This window comes from Lineus longissimus, chromosome 14 (genome assembly GCF_910592395.1).
Source record: "Lineus longissimus chromosome 14, tnLinLong1.2, whole genome shotgun sequence".
In the NCBI taxonomy this organism is placed as follows: domain Eukaryota; kingdom Metazoa; phylum Nemertea; class Pilidiophora; order Heteronemertea; family Lineidae; genus Lineus; species Lineus longissimus.
The window spans coordinates 1,820,737-1,841,802 of NC_088321.1; the positions used below are offsets into that span (position 1 = coordinate 1,820,737).

The 21,066-nt window shown below is 43.3% G+C and overlaps 1 protein-coding gene and 1 long non-coding RNA gene across 2 annotated transcripts; both read right to left on the minus strand.

Moving 5' to 3' along the window:
* Positions 1-1,158: 1,158 nt before the first annotated feature.
* On the minus strand, positions 1,159-3,542 carry LOC135498577 (uncharacterized). Its single transcript, XR_010449106.1, has 3 exons — positions 3,461-3,542; positions 3,096-3,190; positions 1,159-1,316 (listed from the first exon to the last, which is right to left on the minus strand). It is a non-coding gene; the product is annotated as an uncharacterized LOC135498577 (long non-coding RNA).
* Positions 3,543-5,851: 2,309 nt separating this feature from the next.
* LOC135498811 (uncharacterized) lies at positions 5,852-20,885 on the minus strand. Its single transcript, XM_064789272.1, has 12 exons — positions 20,810-20,885; positions 19,847-20,088; positions 16,951-19,159; positions 16,144-16,220; positions 14,794-15,050; positions 14,244-14,376; positions 13,261-13,615; positions 12,655-12,787; positions 11,445-11,555; positions 10,452-10,547; positions 9,298-9,383; positions 5,852-8,236 (listed from the first exon to the last, which is right to left on the minus strand). Exons 2-12 carry the CDS (start codon positions 20,067-20,069, stop codon positions 8,113-8,115), a joined length of 3,804 nt encoding a protein of 1,267 aa, XP_064645342.1. The 5' UTR covers positions 20,070-20,088; positions 20,810-20,885; the 3' UTR covers positions 5,852-8,112.
* Positions 20,886-21,066: the final 181 nt, after the last annotated feature.

The window sequence follows — 21,066 nt, forward strand, 5'->3', positions numbered from 1 at the left end:
TTGATTATGACGAGTTATTTGTTGCTTAATTCAGTAGTTATTATTCAATGTTCGTATTCGTGTTGAAATTAGAGTATTTTCTTCTCAACGTTCATATTTAGCCGCAATGTCATGTTTGTGATATCGTCCATTTGGTTGCTTCAACTGAACAACTTGGTATCATTGACCATTGTACTGTCTAAATGATGTTTATGCTTGTTGCAGAACTATTTGTGCTCAATGTTCCTTCCGTTGCAAAAAGGCAATTGTGACTAGCAAGAGGGACTTTGAAACTGTGGCTTCGATAGGGATATCAAAGCCGTCATTTCAAAGTTTCTCTTTCTGCTCGCAGTGGTCTTCCAAGCAAAGAACATTGTACACAAATACTACTTCAACACTCATAAAGATCACTTTAGATTTGTACTTTACTGTGGTCAATGGTCTCAGTTGTTTAGTTGAATAGACCGAATTGGCAACATCACAACTAGACATTACGCCGAACTTTGAATAGAAATACTCTGATGATTCAACATGAATACGAACATTGAATAATAACTATTGGATTAAGCAACAAATATCCTGCCATAATCAGGGGATGCAAGGACAAGCACCCCGATTTTTCCGCTAAAAAGGGGGCCTCCGGAATATAGGCTATCTCCAAAAACGTCAAAAAAAAACTCGAGCGTGACCTCGCTCCGTAACTTTTCAAGTATTTAAGAGAAAAAAAGTTACGAGGGGAGCCACGCATGATTTTTTTTTCGACTTCTGTGGACTTAGCGTATTTTTGAAGAAAAATCAAATGGAAAAGATACCACACTGGCAGAAATGGATTTTCGTACTTAGAATATTTTTGAAGAAAATCTCATAGAAAAAGTTACGGACTGAAGTCACGCATGATTTTTTTTTCGATGGTTTTGGACTTAGCGTATTTTTGAAAAAAATATAATTGAAAAGATACGGAGCGAAGTCACGCTCGAATTTTTTTTTTGATTTTTGTGGACTTAGAACAATTTTGAAGAAGATCGCAGCAAAAAGGAAAAGATCGATTGCAGACGATGCCAGAGAAAGTATTCCTTAGACACGAAATGATTTTGAGAAGAAGGAAATAGGAGCCAAATGATTAGTGTCCACAGAAGTTTGCTTCCCTTGTAACTTTGAACATAGAAGCTAAGACTTGAATTAAATCAAAATATTTTATTGGTAAGTTGAAAACATCATACAGACGAAAGACGAATGTTACAGAGAAAAGAAGCTTGGATTCATTGACGTCGAGTAGAGCTGCCGAAGACGTTGGGTGCAGACGTCGCAAGAGAGGACAGGGTCGGATTCTTTGGATGCTGAAAAGACGTGAAAAGTGATACAGTTTAGGAGCTTATAAAATGATAAGGTTTATGGGGCTATGGGGCTACTATCTACGCCTTCTCGGGTCCACTCATGAGAAGGAAGTAAGACGATTCCTAACGTTACATCGGTGCGACTGAGTCAATGACCCTACATGAAAAAGTCCGGGTATATGATAAAAGAGTTCAAGTGTACGATCACAACCCAAGGCGACCATGAATATCTGAACAGTCAATAGAAATAGTATGAAAAGTAAACAAGAATTCTGACATAGCTCCTCTCTATGGAGGGCCCGGCCGGAAAAAAATTACATTAACACAAATAGTATAAGGAACCTCTCCAAGGACACCCTCGGGACTGACGAGAGGCGTCCTGATGAAAACTACCAATCTGGGACCAAAACTAGTGTCCTTAATAGAGAGGTTGTGCTTATTAGAGAGAGGTTCCAGTCCGCTAAGAGAGGTTCCACTGTAGTATGTTTATTTTCTGTTGCATTCACCAACTTGGCTATAAAGTAATAATACAATGATTATGGTTGTACGGGATCATCGAGACCACCAGAGAGAGAGAGTCCGAAGAATGTTGACTTCCTGTCGGATCATCGACGACAACAAAAACGGTTTGTCCCCATCCGACTATAGGAAGCGTTATCCATATAGAGAATGTCCGAGGATGGACATGTACACACATGTGTCGGAACAAACACCCGTCACAGAAAAAACAGCGCATGTCGCACAGAAGACGAGCCTAAATGACACCAGGAAATGGAAGAAATTGATGTGCTCAGATTTCACCAAATGAAAAGAGACAACAGTGAAATGAACAACCTGATCTTCCACTCTTCCAAGCGCTGAGCAACATTCGCCTGGTTTTGCTGCGACTGTTCACAAATGATATAAGTTGCGGCAGCATTATTATCCAAAAAGTGTTTGCCAGTAAAACTACCGACCATGCATTTAAATTCTGTAGGCCTACACACAGACAGGTTGCTAACATATATGCGGGTGTTTTGAAATGACCATGACACGCTATGTCACATCCGGGCCACGACACAAAAGAAACAAGACACAAAAATATTCGAATGGTTGAGTTGAAGATAGGCCTATTGGTGTCCCTCAATGCGCACAATATTTTGAATCATTTTGATGATGGAATAAAGAATTTATTATTATTTGTCTCCAGGGGTTAACTCGGTCATTTCAAAATGGCCACCATACAGGTATTCAGTCGGAATGAAATCAATGCCTTAGAAATGACGGTTGAAATAATTTTCTCAATAGTTATTACAAACTAAAAGGCCAATGCATTCACCCACGTTCCTTCCTTGGGAGTTTACGTAAATAAATGCGGGTTGGATACAAACATGCTGACCAGCCCACTGCAGGTGATTACATCATGGGCCTATATTGGGCCTAGTTCAATGGCGACACATGGAGTTCTTTTGTTAAAATATCTACTTGACTTTCTGGTTGGGATTTGAAGTGCAATGTAACTAGGATTCGAGTGTGATGATCAACTTCCAAGAACCAGACGTTATAAAAATACCGTGCTTACTCGCACCTGCTTCCCCCTCGGCCCGAAACTGAGTCGAGATGGGTGACAAGTTGGAGGGTCGGTTATGTTAGGCAAATTCATACACCAACCTGCATTCGCTAGCCAAAATAAAGCCTTAGTTCCGAAATATATAGGCCTACGAGTTTGATGCTGGCGCAACCTATTGGTGAGTACTTAGATGACGTGACTAAGTTGTTTTTCAGACAAAATAAACTACTTACTGTAAAAGCCAAGTATCACCCCTCATGACCACTTCCATCGGGACGGCTCAGAGACATGTTGACAGCACATTGACCATGTTGACAGCTCATCACGCCTAAAAAGGACGTAATAAAGTTTACAACTTGACAAGAAAAGAGCGTAGAAAAGGAAAATCACTGCAAAAATGTCGCCCTTTATCTGAACTCGTTCGTCAGAGATGTACGCGGCAGAAAATATTCGACAGAATGCGTGGCATCGGGCCTTGGCTCAATCCACAAACATCGCCAAATGCCGTCAAGATATGCATTTTTCAAAGTACTATATCGAACCAGTACGAACTGTATTTTACACTCTATCATATTTGGAAATTGTAAAGATGTCTTACCAGGTTTAAAACATATTTTCCATCAGTTTGGTGAGAAGAAGCCACGTTTTCGCATGGAACGGTCAGCGGACATATTTGTTTCTGACGTCAAATCAAACCAGATCGAGGCTGTAAAATCAGCTGACCAAGGGCCTGAGTTTAAAGTTTGAAGTGGGAAATTCAAATTTTTGGAGCGAAAGGAAGGAAAACAAAACCGCTTCACAGTTCGGGAAACGTTCGATGCGAAATATCCGCCGAAACACAAAGCAATGTTTTTTCTCCTGTATGAGTGCGTTATAGTTCTAATAGCGAAATAAACTGTTCATATCTGAGTCACCGTCAGTGCTCTCCCAGCGAAACGTCCCAGTTCGGCGGCCTCCGGAGGCTGACAGACACGTGAAGTAAAACAGACGACGGCAACAACAATCCCCATCGGATTCCTCGGCACAAACGAAACGGCTCCTCTCGATCTCGCGACGGAACATTTGCAAACAACGGCAGCAATGACAAGCCTTCGGCTCGGTCACAACGTTCCTGCTCACAGCGGGACGGCAGCCATACCAATCACCCAGTCCCCAGCTAGACCGGACAGTCCCTGCACTCAGCGGGACGGCAGCCATACCAAGCACCCAGTCCCCAGCTGGACCGGACAGTCCCTGCTCACAGCGGGTGGCAGCGATGCCAAGCAGCTAGCCCGCGGCTGGACCGGACAGTCCCTGCACTCAGCGGGACGGCAGCCATACCAATCACCCAGTCCAGCTGGACCGGACAGTCCCAGCGCTCGGCGCCAATGCCAAGACAGATGGGACATAGCTGGTCCAAACAACAGGTGGCCCTTCTCATGACCACAACGAGCCCAAGCTTCATCAACGCCTCCACCAGTGTTCCTGCAGGACCGTACTCTCCACTCTGCTGCCAGCCTTGGACTGCCTGTCCCGGCCCATCTCCTCAAGTCTATGTCCACAAACAGTCCCGCCCAGTAAAATTCAAGATTACCGAGAAATAGACATCTTTCTTTGCAGACCATCTACAGTGGAACCTCCATTAGCAGACACCTCAGTATAAAGGACAACCTCTCTATAAAGGACACTAATTTTGGTCCCAAGTTGGTCGTATTCATTGAAATTGACCTCTCCAATCAGGACACCTCTCTCTTAAGGACAGCACTTCTTGTCCTAAGGGTGTCCGTAATAGAGAGATTCTTCTGTGCAATGAAGACCAGTCCTTCAAAGTAACACATCAGGCCTATTTAAAGCTGACAGGTCAAATATATAGGCCCATTCACAAGCTTGAAAGTTCTCTTATCTATTTGACAAACTCACAAGGACGTGAAATTCCGTCGGACAGATATCCACAAAAAGAAACGAATGACATAACTACTTAAGACAATGGACTTTATTTTTCCTCCAAATTCCCTTCATGTACAATGAGAATGAATAAAATCGTTTTGCCCAGAGTAGCAGCCCCCTGTGAGACAGGGAGGTAGTTTGGGGGAGACTAGAGAGGTACAGGAATACTCCTATAAGGTACTTGCGTACAGAGAAACTTACTTTCGAGCCATACTGTAAACCGCCTAACTTTAACAGGGAATTTACTTTCACGGATTTTGGAAATAACCTAGCTTTGCAGAAATCAAAATTTTTGAAAATTTTTTTTCTGATTGGGAAATTTTTCAGTCTGTGTACACTTTCATATGTACATTCACTGCACTGCCTACACAGGAAAACTATTGCTGGCCAAAATCAACGCTTACTATTCCCCCTTTAACACTCTCCCCCCCCCCCCCCCCCCCCCCCGACTCCCCACCACCCCAGTAAGCATACTTCATACATAATAAAACACCTATAATACACCGCTTGCGAAAACTTCCCGCGGCCATTTTGAAAGGACATTTCCACAGGCAATTGAATGAATTGAACTATGTGTCAGCCATGATAAATAATGATAATATTTAATATTTCATACAGCGCTCTTTTAAAAGTGCTTAGACACTGCTATTACACTATTTATACCTTAGCTATAGTTCGATATCTTTGTTGGCAAAATGCCATCACGAATAAATAATTGATCGGTACAGTTGCACATCATGGGTTAACACCTTCAGCTCATGTAGCCAAACCCCCCTCATTGAGCTGGTTATCGGAGTCTCATAGACTTCATGAAAGAGCTACGCCATCGCCATCTTCAGGGCACGGCAGGAACTGAAAAGAACAAACGGTCTTATCAGTTCCTACCGTGCCCTGAAGATGGCGATGGCGTAGTTCAGAACTTTAAATGACTTCATGAAAGAACTACACCATCGCCACCTTCAGGGCAAGATAGGAACTGAAAAGACCAAACTGCTAAATATCAAAATAAAGCCGTTCTGACACTGGGAATTTTTAGGGGGTCGGGGGGGGGGGGGGGGGGGGGTGTTGGAAAGGGGGTCATTTTGGACACTTCTGGTCATTTTTCAACCAAAAATAAAATATAATAAAGGAGTGTAGCTAACATAACTCTATTGATTCAAGAAGACCTTGTCTCGGAGAAGACCTTGTCTCGGACACAGGACGAAGCCTCTCCCAGACATCATATTACCTCACAGAGAGAGACTATTGTACCCCGAGGAAAATATTGTTTCAAAATGGCCACCAGGGTATTTTGCAAGTTGGGTATTACCGTGGCGGCCGATTCACCGTAAAATAATAAGTTATATGCACAAAGCGCCAACTTTACAGCACAAATTTACATAAAACCACGATTTCCGACAACGAGTCATAAAAATTAACATAATTAGCATGATGCGTTAAAATACATTATAATATTTAGGTTATAAATAGAATATGTACATTGTTTCATAGAAAATATTTTTGTAGAGGACTGAATCGTGATTTGAGAATATTTCGTGATTTTCAATAATCGTTCCTTCGTTTCCACGGACCGCAGAATGTAGTATGGACTTTGGACTATAGAGGGAGACACGAGAAGGGCTTCAAAATGTGTACCCAGAGAATTCCTTAACCCTTTATTTCACAAGAACTGGTGTGACCAAAAGGGCATTTTTTCTCTCATGTTTTAACCCAATTTTACAAAACAAATGTTGAGGAAATCGACATTTTCCTTTGCAAACCAAATACAGTGGAACCTCTCTTAGTGGACACCTCTCTATTAAGGACATTCTCTCTATTAAAGACACCCCCTCTATAAAGGACATCCTCTCTATTAAGGACACCCTCTCTTTCAAGGACACTAGCTTCGGTCCCAAATTGGTTGTTTCAATTCAATTTGACCTCTCCAATCAGGACACCTCTCTATTAAGGACAGCACTTGTCAGTCCCGAGGGTGTCCTTAATAGAGAGGTTCTACTGTATACATAAACTCCAAGTAATCCCACCCAAAGTGGAGCATATCTTTTCCTCATGAAGGACTATATTTTTTGGCCGGAGATCTGGATACAAAACTTGTATCTTTTTACAACGCCATCCATCCCTCTGCATGTAGACATGATAAGCGGAAAAATGAAGAAAATATGCAATGGTTTTTAAAAAGATGCAAAAAATATTCACAATACGTTCAAAAGACAAAGTTATCGGCAGAGAGAATTTTTTTTAAATATTGGCAGAGTCAAGAAGAAAGGAAGCTAAAAGTGTGTTCAATAAATTGGTTAAAACAGTGAAATGAACACCCTGGAGAATCAGCTTCCCAGCTTGGTGAGAATCACGTGTATTAAACCAGGCTTTCCAACTTGATGAGAAACGCATGTATCAAGACAGGCTTTCCAACTTGATGAGAAACGCATGTAGTATTCAGCCAGGCTTTCCAACTTGATGAGAAACGCATGTATCAAGACAGGCTTTCCAACTTGATGAGAAACGCATGTAGTATTCAGCCAGGCTTTCCAACTTGATGAGAATCATGTATATTAAGACAGGCTTGCCAACTTAACTAGCTGACCTAACTTGGGAAGGACCTTAGAGATTTTGTACATGACAACTCTCATAGAAAAGCTTTCTCCTTTTTCAGGGTAGGGAGGGCCAACTCGCTGAGTAGGGAGACCCGTCTGATTCTCAGCAAGTTGGAAAACTCTCTCTCCAGGGTGATAAACCAATCCTCTCTGAACACTCTATCTCCTACATTTCCCTGCAACATTACAAGGGCAATAAAAGTATATTGAGGGACTTTTGAGCCCTCGAATATAAAGCTCATTTTCAGACATTTTCAGACAAGTCTGAAAAACAGGGCTGTCCGTTTTCATCAACACTATCGCGTGTCTACAATGACAGAAGAGGAGCAAATGGTTCTCCCGGAAAAACCCACACCACACAAGAGGTCAAATTCACAAAACAAGGCTTACAAAGACAGAGGGTACCGTAGCAATCCTCTGCATTGAAATAACAACAAGTCCTGACATTTTGACAGAAAAGCTTTTTCATTTTGTGCGTAAGATTTGTATGTGTGTGTCGAGGGGGGGGGGGGGATAAAGGACAATGGTGGCACCCATTGCACACTAAAGCAAAATGTTGATGATAACGGACAGCCTTTTAAGTAGCACAGTATGTGTATAAATAAATCTAGTTCCACCAACAAACAATAGGTGGCATTTTTATTGTCGTATTCAACCCCAGACTTGCTCTTTCATTCCCACGGCCTCAATTCTAAGTCTCTTACGACAAACCACTCCTCACGAGGTGACCTTATTCAAACGGTCCCTCTTTCGTTGCGGCCTCGATATCCACTCGGCAGATCGGGCATTTCTTGTTGGTCATCAGCCATTGGTCGACGCATTCGACGTGGAACAGATGCATGCAGGGAAGACGCCTGAAAATCAACGAACGTTTTGTGATTAACATTTTTTTTTTTTTTTTTTTTTATTCGTACATAATTATAGGTACAATTTGAAAGAAAAAATAGGTGCAGTGCGGAATGAGTCTATCGACATCGCAATGCAAATCAATTTCTTTACAAGTTTTACCAAAAGACAAGGGAGAGCGGTTCTTCCTTAATTTTATCCTGGTCATTTCTGGCATGCTCATCACCAGCATCATTACTGACGTCTTAACGATAACCCTATTGGACTTTTGCCCGAATTATAGAGTACACTGTAGGCAACTGCCCACCCAGGTATTTCCAACTAGTAGTCTATTATAAGCAGGTTGTCTGGGTGACAGGATGAATCAGGGGGCACCAGAAAACCGACAGGCTCCTAAAGGACATGCTGCTTGGGTCAGCAGCATGCAAAAATAAAAAAGTTCTTCAAATTTTTTTTTGTTTTTTACTCCCCAATCACATTTTAACCATCAAACACATGGCAAATGAGTATAAACAAGTCTATTACAACCTCAAATTCTTCCTTATTAGGCCTAAATACTACACTTTTTTACTCCCCAATCACATTTTAACCACCAAACACATGGCAAATGAGTATAAAAAATCTATTTCAGCCTCAAATTCTTCCTTATTAGGGCTAAATACTACACCTTTTTTAATCTCCAATCACATTTTAACCACCAAACACATGGCAAATGAGTATAACCAAGTCTATTTCAACCTCAAATTCTTCCTTATTGGGCCTAAATACTACACTTTTTTACTCCCCAATCACATTTTAACCATCAAACACATGGCAAATGAGTATAAAAAGTCTACTTCAACCTCAAATTCTTCCTTATTAGGCCTAAATACTGCATTGAGTCAATCCCAAATAGTGAGTTCGGGGAAGTCACGCATTTTTCGTGGCATTATCTCTTCATCAGAGACCTTCAGCGACGACTGCTCTGAGAAGACTTTGGAAACCCCTGCCAACTATGATTCAGGAACTGGAAAGATGTCCAAATTTCTAGCGGAAAACTCCCAAATTTCATCATTAGGAAACAACTCACCTGACATCTTCCGGCTCTTCAAATTCGCACAAACAAATCGTGCACTTTTCCAAATCTTCTTCGATATTATCCTCTGGACGTTTCACCTGAAATGTGACGTCAATTTCCAAATAAAGACTCGACTCAAACAACTGCCCTAATTTTTGTTGGCAAATTATGAATTCAAAGGAGCGACAAGAAAAATCAACTGTACGGCAAATCTTGATAACACTTAAAGGGAACTGAAACCGCCAAGCCAGTTCGTATGACCTCGTTTTCATTTCCCGCGTATCGGGTGATCAGAACGAGGCATGAATGAAACATGGCGCCTAGCTGTCAATCATTGAGTGACGTCACTCCTATGGAATTTACTACGAAAACTCGTGAATGAAAGATCGCATGACTCACGTGATTCTCACATGATTCTCAATAATAACAAATTGAACTGCGCATGCTCGGGCACTGGGGGCGGAGCTACAAATCTGAACTCGAATAGGAAGTTGGAAGTTCGACTTTCTCGGGCGGTGAAAGTCGAAAAGTTGAATAAATCGCTCGGCGGTTCCAGTTCCCTTTAAAGGGTAACTCGTGTCAAATTTCACCATATAATGTTTTAGCTGTTTTTGACAAATGACTACGTCACTTTCTCATAAATCGGTAAGGTTTTCGAATCGAAATGCACATTTTCTAGTAATTGATGGTTTAATCCCGCCCGGACGGCTCGCTTCGATGCCGTTTTCGTTGATGACATCACAACATGAACATTTTCGCGGTCGCGGTGGTTTACATTCAGCGATTTTATAATAAATCAAATCAAAAATGGAAAATTTGAGCTTTACATTTGTGATCAACAATTAAAAACGGACGTATTTCCGCAAAGTTGAAAATCACAACATAGTATCACTTTAACCAGCTATAAATTTGACCCGTCACAGCAAAACCAGGCGCATGTCGCTCTGAGCTTGGCAGATTGAGACGGACTCTGTGTTCATTTCACTATTGTCTGCCTTTTGTGACATCTGAGCACATCAATTTCTTCCATTATCTCCTGGTGTCATTTAGGCTCATCTTCTGTGCGACATGCGACTGGTTTTGCTGCGATGGGTCACAAATAAACAAAATGGCCATAAATATCAATGAGTTCACAATACCAGGAGTCGATTCGGAAGCCAGCCTACCTTTTTATATTTATGTGGGTAGGTATTTCTCTCAATAGTCGCCTGATTCGCGCCCCGATTCACATTTCCTAGACGCTCTTCGAGATTGATAAGTTCCTGCAATCGAACAAGATGAGTTTGTAATTCGTATGGTCATTTCCAATAATTATGCTAATCTAACTCAGAGGCACTATGTTTTTATCTGTTGCTAATACAGTAGAACCTCTCTATTAAGGACACCCTCGGGACAGACGAGTGTTGTCCTTAATAGAGAGGTGTCCTGATTAGAGTGGTCAAATTGAATAGAAACAACCAATTTGGGACCAAAAGTAGTGTCCTTAATAGAGAGGTGTCCCGATTAGAGAGGTCAAATTGAATAGAAACAAACAATTAGGGACCAAAACTAGTGTCCTTAATATAGGGGTGTCCTGATTAGAGAGGTCAAATTGAATAGAAACAACTAATTTGGGACCAAAACTAGTGTCCTTAATATAGGGGTGTCCTGATTAGAGAGGTCAAATTGAATGGAAACAAACAATAAGGGACCAAAACTAGTGTCCTTGATATAGGGGTGTCCTGATTAGAGTGGTCAAAATGAATAGAAACAAACAATTAGGGACCAAACTAGTGTCCTTAATATCGGGGTGTCCTGATTAGAGAGGTCAAATTGAATAGAAACAACTAATTTGGGACCAAAACTACTGTCCTTAATAGAGAGGTGTCGGCTAATAGAGGTTCTACTGTACATTTATAGGGTCTTAATCCAACCGTTCAAGATTTACGTGTACATTGATGCTTGTGCTTCTGTACAGAGCTCCCATTCGTGGCCCAGTGATGAAGTCATCAACAAAAATTCTAACCTCTATATCACCTACACTCACCACTGAAAAAACTTAAAAATTGGGTTTCCATGGTCAGGTAGGCGTACTCTATCCCTCAACACATTCAAATCATTTGCAGCCTGCATGTTAAATAAACGTCGCTCAACTCCCGGAGTAGTATGTGCTTACTAACCTCATAAGTAGGCCTATGCAACATCATACGTCCCATCCTGATTTGCATATTCCTGGGTAGGTTCGCCATGACGGGCAGGGGCGGGAACGGCGGGAATTCTGGCATAGGCGGCTGCAATGAAGACAAGAGATTTTGTAAATTGACCTAAATGCTGCCACGCCTTTTGAACTTCATGTCAACGGGTCACGGAGCTTCATAGCCCGGTGGTCAACACTGCTGGCAACCACACCAGAAGAAGAAGAAGAAGGATGTCACGAGGACAGGTGAACGTGCCTGAATTATACAAATATTAGATTATCACATGTGAAACGTCACAGCAAAAGCAGGCGCATGTCGCTCTGAGCTTCGCAGGTTGAGACGAACTGTTTGTTCATTACACTGTCATCTGCCTTTTGTGAAATCTGAGCACATCAATTTCTTCCATTATCTCCTGGTGTCATTTAGGCTCATCTTCTGTGTGACATGCGACTGGTTTTGCTGCGAAAGCAAGATGAGTCGCATGTCGCTCTGAGCTTGACAGATTGAGACGGACTGGTTGTTCATTTCTCTATTGACTGCCTTTTGTGAAATATGAGTACATCAATTTCTTCCATTATCTCCTGGCGTCATTTAGGCTCATCTTCTGTGCGACATGTGCCTGGCTTAGCTGTGACGGGTCACAAATGTGACTTGCCATGGCAAGATGAGTCGCATGTCGCTCTGAGCTTGACAGGTTGAGACAGACTGGTTGTTCATTTCTCTATTGACTGCCTTTTGTGAAATATGAGTACATCAATTTCTTCCATTATCTCCTGGTGTCATTTAGGCTCATCTTCTGTGCGACATGTGCCTGGCTTAGCTGTGACGGGTCACAAATGTGCACATGAGCACATCAATTTCTTCCATTATCTCCTGGTGTCATTTAGGCTCATCTTCTGTAGGACATGCGCCTGGTTTTGCTGTGACGGGTCACAAATGTGACTTGCCATGGCAAGATGAGTCACATGTCGCTTTGAGCTTGACAGGTTGAGACAGATCGCTTGTTGATTTCTCTATTGTCTGCCTTTTTGTGAAATCTGAGCACATCAATTTCTTCCTTTATCTCTTGAAGTCCTTTGAGGTCATCTTCTGTGCGACATGGGCCTGGTTTTGCTGTGACAGGTCGAATATGTTACACATTATCATATTTTCACATGAACCTCGTCCACATCTCTACCGTCTCAATACTTACCATACCAGGTCCTATACTGATATGCATCCCTGGCGTGAGGTTGAAGTGATGCAATCTCGGCGGTGTGTGATGATAGTGATGGAGATGATGATGCAGGTGTTGATGCTGGGGCTGCTGGGAGGGCAATCCATCACTGAAAGATCAAGGTCAGTGTACGGTATATACCGGGTTCGGTCAAGGTCACTATACGGTATATACCGGGTTCGGTAGCAAAAGAGTTCATACAGCACTTAAATCAAATACAGTGGAACCTCCCTTAGCGGACACCTCTCTATTAAGGACACTACTTTTGGTCCCAAATTGGTTGTTTCCATTCAATTTGACCTCTCTAATCAGGACACCTCTCTAATAAGGACACTAGTTTTGGTCCCAAAGTGGTCGTTTCCATTAAATTTGACCTCTCTGATCAGGACACCTCTCTATTAAGGACACTAGTTTTGGTCCAAATTTGGTTGTTTTCATTCAATTTAACCTCTCTAATCAGGACGCTTCTCTATTGAGGACAGCACTTGCCAGTCCCGAGGGTGTCCTTCATGGAGAGGTTCGACAGTAAATATATTTGATTTAGAAAATTTGTTTCAAGTTATATCTTTAGTTGTTACATACCTTGCACCTGTTGCCCCTGCCACGCTCACGCTCACGTGACAAGGCATCTGTGGTCTCGATGGGGGTGGTGGTGGTGGTGGGGGGCGGTTGGGCGGCCGCTGAACATGTATCACCATCGGATCCTGCTGCAGGCCGTAATTATGATGTCCAGCATCCATCGACATCTCATTCGCCGGCATCATCGGCGGCGTCATCAGTCGGAATTGCGGCGGCCCGAGGCTGAAGTGTTGTCCTAGGGGCGAGGTTATGATCGCTGAGGACGAGAGCGGCGGGGGTTGCGGCACCTGGGGATGAGGGTGGTGATGCGCCTGTGGAGGGTGGTGATGGAGGGGAGGCGGAGGGTGGAGACAGTCTCCTGAAACGAGAAAATTATAAACACTGACTAATCATAATAAAATCTCACAAGAAGCTTTTTTCGTTTTTATTTCGGGTGATTTATACACAATGATATCATTTTTAGCCTTTTATTTTATGGCCGGGTCTATTTGGCAAGCCGCTCGCCGAACAGGCATCTTTTTTTGTCCTGTTTGGAGAGCCGCTTGCCAAACAGCACTAAAAAGCCACCCTGTTCGGCCAGCCGGGCTTGCCAAACAGGTCAAAAATCTACCCTGTTTGGCGAGCTGGAGACTTTACTTTAATATTAATGAGTTCGGCTCTCCATTCAGGACAAGAAAAAGTCGCTGTTTGGTAAGCCGGGCTTGCCAAGTAGTCACTTCCTTATTTTATTTGAGGGTATTCAACTTCAAAGCAGGTTTAAGGAATGGATACCGAATTGGGGGTATTTAATTGGCTGTGTCACCGAAACTGCAAGGGTGGAGCTGAAATGTATTTGCTCCAACCTCGCGGTTTTGAGGAGACAATCAAACCGACAATCAGGCATTAAATTTCATTCTAAAACATCTCAAATTAAACATAATATAAAGTGCAGTTCATCTGTGACCAGAGTGAGACACCCAAGAGAGCCCATTATGATATTTACTCACCACTGCATGGAGGTTGCGTGCCCATGTTATGCGGGTTCATTCCCATAGGGGTGTGTAGACGACACGATGGTAGCTGCGTGGAGTCTTGGTGGAATGTACAGTTCATTTGATCAGAGCCACGGCTGTAATCCATCTGAAGAAAAAAAACGAAATATTAGTGTCGATTTCAGGCTTGTGGTTCCTGTGCGGCATCCTCCCATAACTGGTTTTAATTTCTCTAAAATACAGTAGAACCTCTCTATTAAGGACACTCTGGGAGTGACAAGTGCTGTTCTTAATAGAGAGGTGTCCTGATTAGAGATGTCAAATTGAATGGAAACAACCAATTTTGGGCCAAAACTATTGTCCTTAATAGAGAGGTTGTCCTTGATAGAGAGGTGTCCGCTAAGGGAGGTTCCACTGTACAATGTTTTCGCAGATTCCAAAATACACTCGCACAAAGGCCTACTGAAATCAAACAATAGTTGCCTCACAATAGAGCTCTGGCATTGGAAACGCTAATCAGGAAAGAAGCAAATTGAAGTAAAGTGACCTGCCAAAGGATACATACCCTTCCACACGATCCCCTCGCCATCCCTGGCGCGTGTTCATTCTGGAACCTGCAGCTGCTAACGTGCGCCGGCTGCGGCGAATGCGTGTGGTGGAATCGGTGAGGCGAATGCGTAAACGTCATCGGTGACGCACGGACGTGGCTGAGATGAGGTCGGCTGTGCGTTATTGGGGACAAGGTTGTTCCTGTCGGTGCACAGGTACAAGAGTTGCTGGTGTTGGCGAGCTGGACTCGTCCAGTTGCATTGTGGGTAGCATCTGTAACGAAACGTAACATGTCACTGACATTTATTTACGAATTAAATGTTTTTAATTTCTTAGGTCTGTGAAACGGAGCCGCAGTCAAAGAGAGTTTAAGTATGCAGTGTGTGGACAACTCTTCTAAACTATAGGTGTGATCGATTCGAAATAAAAACACTGTGTACTGAAATTGTAACTGTCAGATGGAGCTCCGATTCCAAACCGATGACCAAGGGCATTAGGTTTTGGCCTACATCTTTACCCCAACCTTCTTGATTCTAGTACAGAGACCCAGTGTTCTCCACAAGGCTATATGTCCGGGTGGCCCACCCTACCTTTGCAGCTTACCACCCTACCTTGGAAGAGCCACCCTACCTCGGAAGAGCCACCCTACCTCGGAAGAGCTACCCTACCTCGGAAGAGCCACCCTACCTTGGAAGAGCCACCCTACCTTGGAAGAGCCACCCTACCTCGGAAGAGCCACCCTACCTCGGAAGAGCCACCCTACCTCGGAAGAGTCACCCTACCTTGCTCTAGAACTTTGTAGAGGATTCCTATAGGGCCACCCGACCTCAAATTGCTGGCCACCCTACCTTGTGTTGCACACAGGTAAAACGTCATGCAAATCAAGGGTATCACCCTTACCACCCTACCTTGGAAGAGCCACCCTACCTTGCTCTAGAACTTTGTAGAGGATTCCTATAGGGCCACCCGACTTCAAATTGCTGGCCACCCTACCTTGTGTTGCACACTGGTAAAACGTCATGCAAATCAAGGGTATCACCCTTACCACCCTACCTTGGAAGAGCCACCCTACCTTGCTCTAGAACTTTGTAGAGAGTTCCTATAGGACCACCCTACCTCAAATTGCTGGCCACCCTACCTTTGAAGAGCCACCCTACCTTGCTCTAGAACTTTGTAGAGGGTTCCTATAGGGCCACCCGACCTCAAATTGCTGGCCACCCTACCTTGTGTTACACACTGGTAAAACGTCATGCAAATCAAGGGTATCACCCTACTTTGAGAAAACCCTGTGGAGAACACTGAGACCCTGACTGGTGTTAATTCCTTAATCACACAAAGCCTTGAAAGATACATTTAGACAGCCTACCATCGTCCGATTCCGTCAAGTCCACAACGACTGTTGCTGTTCGGTTCGATGGCAGTCCGGTACCGCGACTTCTCGACCTGAAACCAGAAAAATAAATTTCTTTCTCCCGTCATATCCCGAGTTCTGACCGAGTCCATCAAGATTCTTTTATCTCATGAGATATCTCAATTACCTCAATGAAGTGCAATCATAACATTGGCACCAAGGGCAAAATACTGGGTAGTCAAGGGAGTCTTCATTTTGTGGAATACATGAGTAGGCCTAAGTAAAAACAAAGCTTTTTGAAGAGTAAGAGGTTCTTAAGACGTACTAATTACCTCACTGTCATCGCATGATCAGAAGTATCAGAGCTATTTATGTAGGACAGGAATGTCATGTTCGCCTGTGATCAATGTCGGAAATTTGACAGTATGGCCGAAATTACATAGACCTCATTCGTTCATTTACCACGAGTCACTTTCCGGGTTTTTCTTTCATTCCTCGGTGAATGCACGCCACAAGGCCGTGCTTTTACAGGGGAACGAAAGCAAAAGGGGAAAATGAGTCCTGGGAAATGAACGAATGAGGTCTATGTAACTTCGGCCTAAGAAGGCAGTATCTAAAGTGCAACCAGGTCAAACCTTGGCTAAACCTGAGGCCTGATATGAGACCTTTTTGAGAGGGATGGTATTTTTTGTTCTTCTGCTGCGCCGATTCAAAAATTCAGACTTCGATTTTGAAAATGAATTTTTCTCACCTCGACTCGAGATCTGACCAGGAAACTGTTTTTAGAACTGAGTCAATAAAGGAAGAAAATAAATTCCATACCTTTTGACAATGATGTCGACGACTTCAATATCGCTATCATCTGACGTAATCGTGACCGGCTCCTCGTGTGGTGCCCCCTGGGGCAGGCCGAGAGAACCTTGACCTCGTGATGATGACGACATCGATAGATCCAGCCCAACGCTATTCTGTCTCCCTGATTGTCGATCAAACATATTCGCCCCGCCAGACGCCATTGGATGCTGGTGCACTGAATTGTGGGAAGAACGATTGCTGTTGTTGCCATGGCAACATATACTCCGATGCATAGAACTCGTCCCAGGCTCCGGATTCAAAGTTGGTTGAACAAAATGGAAATGCATCCCCTGGTTGCCATGGTTAGTACCATGGTTGCTATGGGAGCTACCACGGTTGCTATGGGAATTACCACGGTTGCTATGGTTACTCCGGTCACCATGGTGATGAGGATATTGACCTAGATGATTACTAAGTTGATACATTGCGGCCCCCGTCGCCGGTGCCTCATCTGTGCGCTGTTCTTGGTAACCAAAGTTACCGTAACCACGGTTACCACCCTGTCCATTTTCCTGGCCTTGACCTTGACACATATAAGTAGATTGAGCAACTGAATTATTGGAAGTTAAAGCACGTGCTGTGTGATCCTCTGACGAACTCGGGGGTGCATCTTCATACGTCTCCACAACATCACGTGAAGCACTCGCAAAAGCGCTCGTCGCGCTTGAACCAACACGCGATTGCACCGAGCTAGAGTCTGGTTCCATCCTCATCGCTTTACCGGAATAATGTGTACTCGAGTCCAGTTGTATTTGAACAGACTTCCCGCGAGCAGACGTCGAATCCGGTTGAACTTTCACTGCTTTTGGTCTCACAATGTTTACATTTTGCAACATGCTCGCCATACCGCCCTCGGTTTCCACTCGCTGCGAATCCGATCCACGACTAAAATGCGACTGGCCACCCCCACTGTTTCCATCCCGACCACTATGGTTGCCATGGCGACTACTGTTGCCTTGGTTACCGGTAGAATAACGTGTAAATGCCGATTTTTCCGTCTTGAAAGCACTTTTCCCATGCAGGTTATGTTTGTGTGGTTTCTTAAGTTTTTGACTATTTAAATTATCCGAACATGGAACTTTCCCGCGTATCTGACTACCTGATTCCTCCGAATCGGACCGCTCCCGTTTAAAGCCACCAAATATAGGCGGCGCCTCTAGCAGACCACCCTCAGCACCAATCGGACTATGTCCTTCGCCTTCATCACCAAATACCAGAGTATCATCAATGTTGACGTGACTAACAGCAATGTTACCATGGTTACCGACCGTGTTACCATGGTTACCGACGATGTTACCATGGTTACCGACCATGTTACCAAGGCTACTGGCAAAGTTACCATGGTTACCGACAGATGCTGCCTGTGGCGAATCCGAATAGTGATCTCGAACGGAAACAAACTGAGTTGTGGTTTTTTTATGTCGGTCCGACATTTGAACATTAGGCGGCGCCATTCCAGGACTTGATAACATATAGTCCATGCCTTCAGGTGAGGACCTGGAGGACAGCGCCCCCTGTTCAGCGTTTACAGAGTTACTCCTTCCCTGCTGCATGGCAATCGACATCCATTTTTTTTTCGGGAAGGGCGCCGTCGGCTTGTCAGCAACAGGCGGTAAGAAACGATGACTGTATCCCTCGGCCTGCGCCTCTGTGTCAACATCCAACTCCGAATCACTGTCGTTAATCAAAATGCTGACAGGATCCCGCCCGTTAGGAGGTGGCGCTGGGACATCACTCGTCGACGCTTGCACCGACCAATCAGAATCGAGAACCGACACAGACGATTTTTTCACAACATGGTCCAGATTCCGCGCCTGATTTTTCCGACAGTTTGCCGAATGTTGCCCGTCTCCTGCGCCGTTACCAATTCCCGGAGCCCCGACCCACGCCTCCGTCGGCGTAAAATTGAACTCCCTGGTGACATCACATGCGGTCGGAACGATCAAGTTCGTATTCGACGCAGCGCAGTTGCAGGCTTGAGGCTCGCCATTCTGGGGTTCGGCAAACAGGCGATGAGACGTAAAAGCAGGAAGCGTGAAATCAGTCGGCGACGCGATGGGGAATACAAAGTTGCCAGAGTAGCCTTGATTGGACCCCTGTTGCGAGTCCACGGACACGACGTCAATGTCTTCTTCGGCCGAGTGCCATAATTCTTGGTCGCTCGGGACAGAGGAACCTGAGAGGGAAAGAGACGAAAAATATACTTTAAGGTAACTTTTACTGGGTGATTTACTACTGTAAACACGGAATTATTCCCGGGTATTGCATTTTGCATTTTGCATTTTGTGTAATTCCAAGTTTTGCGTACTTTTTATTTAGCGTTTTGACAAATTCATTTTTCTTTTCGCAACTTTCTTTTTTCTTCAAATATCTCTAAGCGTGAAAAATGCAAATAAGGCAGGCATGCAAATAATTCCGGGCTAACAGTATTTTGTGCAATTTATGAAACTTTCCAAATGCTTTTGATTGATTCTGACTAAAATTGCATTTCTTTGGGGGGGGGGGGTTTCAATCAAGAATTGTTTTTTCCTTTTCCAATTTTTGCACAACATGGTTAGTCTCAAAATTTGCAAAATATGCAAAAATAAAACAACTGCAAAAAATTGTTTATCCGGATAACAAATCTTGATATCCAATAAATAAAGATATCCGGATAAATCCGGAGAATGCTCATCAATGATACATACCAAATTGTTTATCCGGATAACAAATCTTGATATCCAATAAATAAAGATATCCGGATAAATCCGGAGAATGTTCATCATTGATACATACCAAATTGTTTATCCGGATAACAAAGCTTGATATCCAAGAAATAAAGATATCCGGATAAATCCGGAGAATGCTCATCAATGATACATACCATTACTGATCGCATGTTCAACCATAGCCTCTGCTGCACGCTCTGCCACCAACTCCGCATGGGTATTCAACAACACGGCCGTACGAGGCTCCGGTTTCGGCACAGCTGGCATGACCGCACCGATGCTGGGGAGTGGCGCTTCCGCGACCAGTTCATCGTCACTCTCCATTGGCTGGGGATTTCCTGGGGGTGGGGATGTCAAACCTTGTTCCCAGTTCTCCATAGTTGCGACAGTCTATGATCTTAACGGAAGGAAATAAAGCGATAGTTAAAACATGAACGGAATTGATGACATTGTGGAGTTGTTTATTTATTTTCACATTGAAACATGAACGGACTCAATGTTTGAAAGTGGGAATTAACACGTTATATTCTTACGACATGGCGATACAATATAGGCCGGAACGAGTTTACAATCCCCGATCACACCCCAAAAAAAGGTCATCGGTTGACTAACGAAGCACCACTGTTCAATGGATTTATAGTTGAATGCGATCAAACTACGTCATTTCCGATCGGGGATTGTAAATTTTAACTTATAGGCCTATAGAATATTACACAATGTTGGGTAGAAAAGCGATGTCAAGACTCAGAGCAAAGAGTTTAACATTTCGCTTGTCAATAAATGGGTGAATATCAAGACATCAAAGTTTCCACATTCACTTGAATATCAAGACATCAAACTTTCTACATTCACTTGACTGGTTAGCTGCAGAGTCAGACTCAATATCTGTGACTGTTCCACTGACTCAGGTCTTACGATACAAAGTGTGCAGATGGGATGAAAGAAGACAGTTCCACAGTTTCACTGTTTCAGAAATTTGAGAAATCAGCTTAGCTTGGAAACACCCTCGAATAAACACAAATTTCAGAGATCTGATCTCAAATTCTTCACTCAATCACGTCATGTTATTGTAAACAAATACCTAATCTACAAATAAAGACCACATTAGACAATTTTACCCGCACGATTTCCGATGATTTAGCGATTTTTATCAAAAATTGGAATTTTTTCTTTCTTTCTTCGACTCCATCTTTGGCCAGCATTCGCTCCGTAGATTAGGAAAATATGACCTAAAACTAAAAAAATAATTTTTTATAAGTATTGGAGTATTCCAATAAAAATCACCAAAAACGGAATTTGAAGACAAATGTGCAAAATTAATTTTTTTATATAATATTTCTGAATTTTGACAAATCGAATTGCGTCATTTTCGTCA

What these genes read in the sequence shown, in the direction of transcription:
- LOC135498811 (XM_064789272.1), bottom strand. Translation starts at nt 20,069, where the DNA reads ATGGAGAACTGGGAACAAGGTTTGACATCCCCACCCCCAGGAAATCCC. An exon ending in CTTGACGGAATCGGACGATG is followed by an intron (nt 15,051 to 16,143) that starts GTAGGCTGTCTA and finishes GTTTCGTTACAG; the next exon opens with ATGCTACCCACAATGCAACT. An exon ending in CGAGGGGATCGTGTGGAAGG is followed by an intron (nt 14,377 to 14,793) that starts GTATGTATCCTT and finishes TTTTTTCTTCAG; the next exon opens with ATGGATTACAGCCGTGGCTC.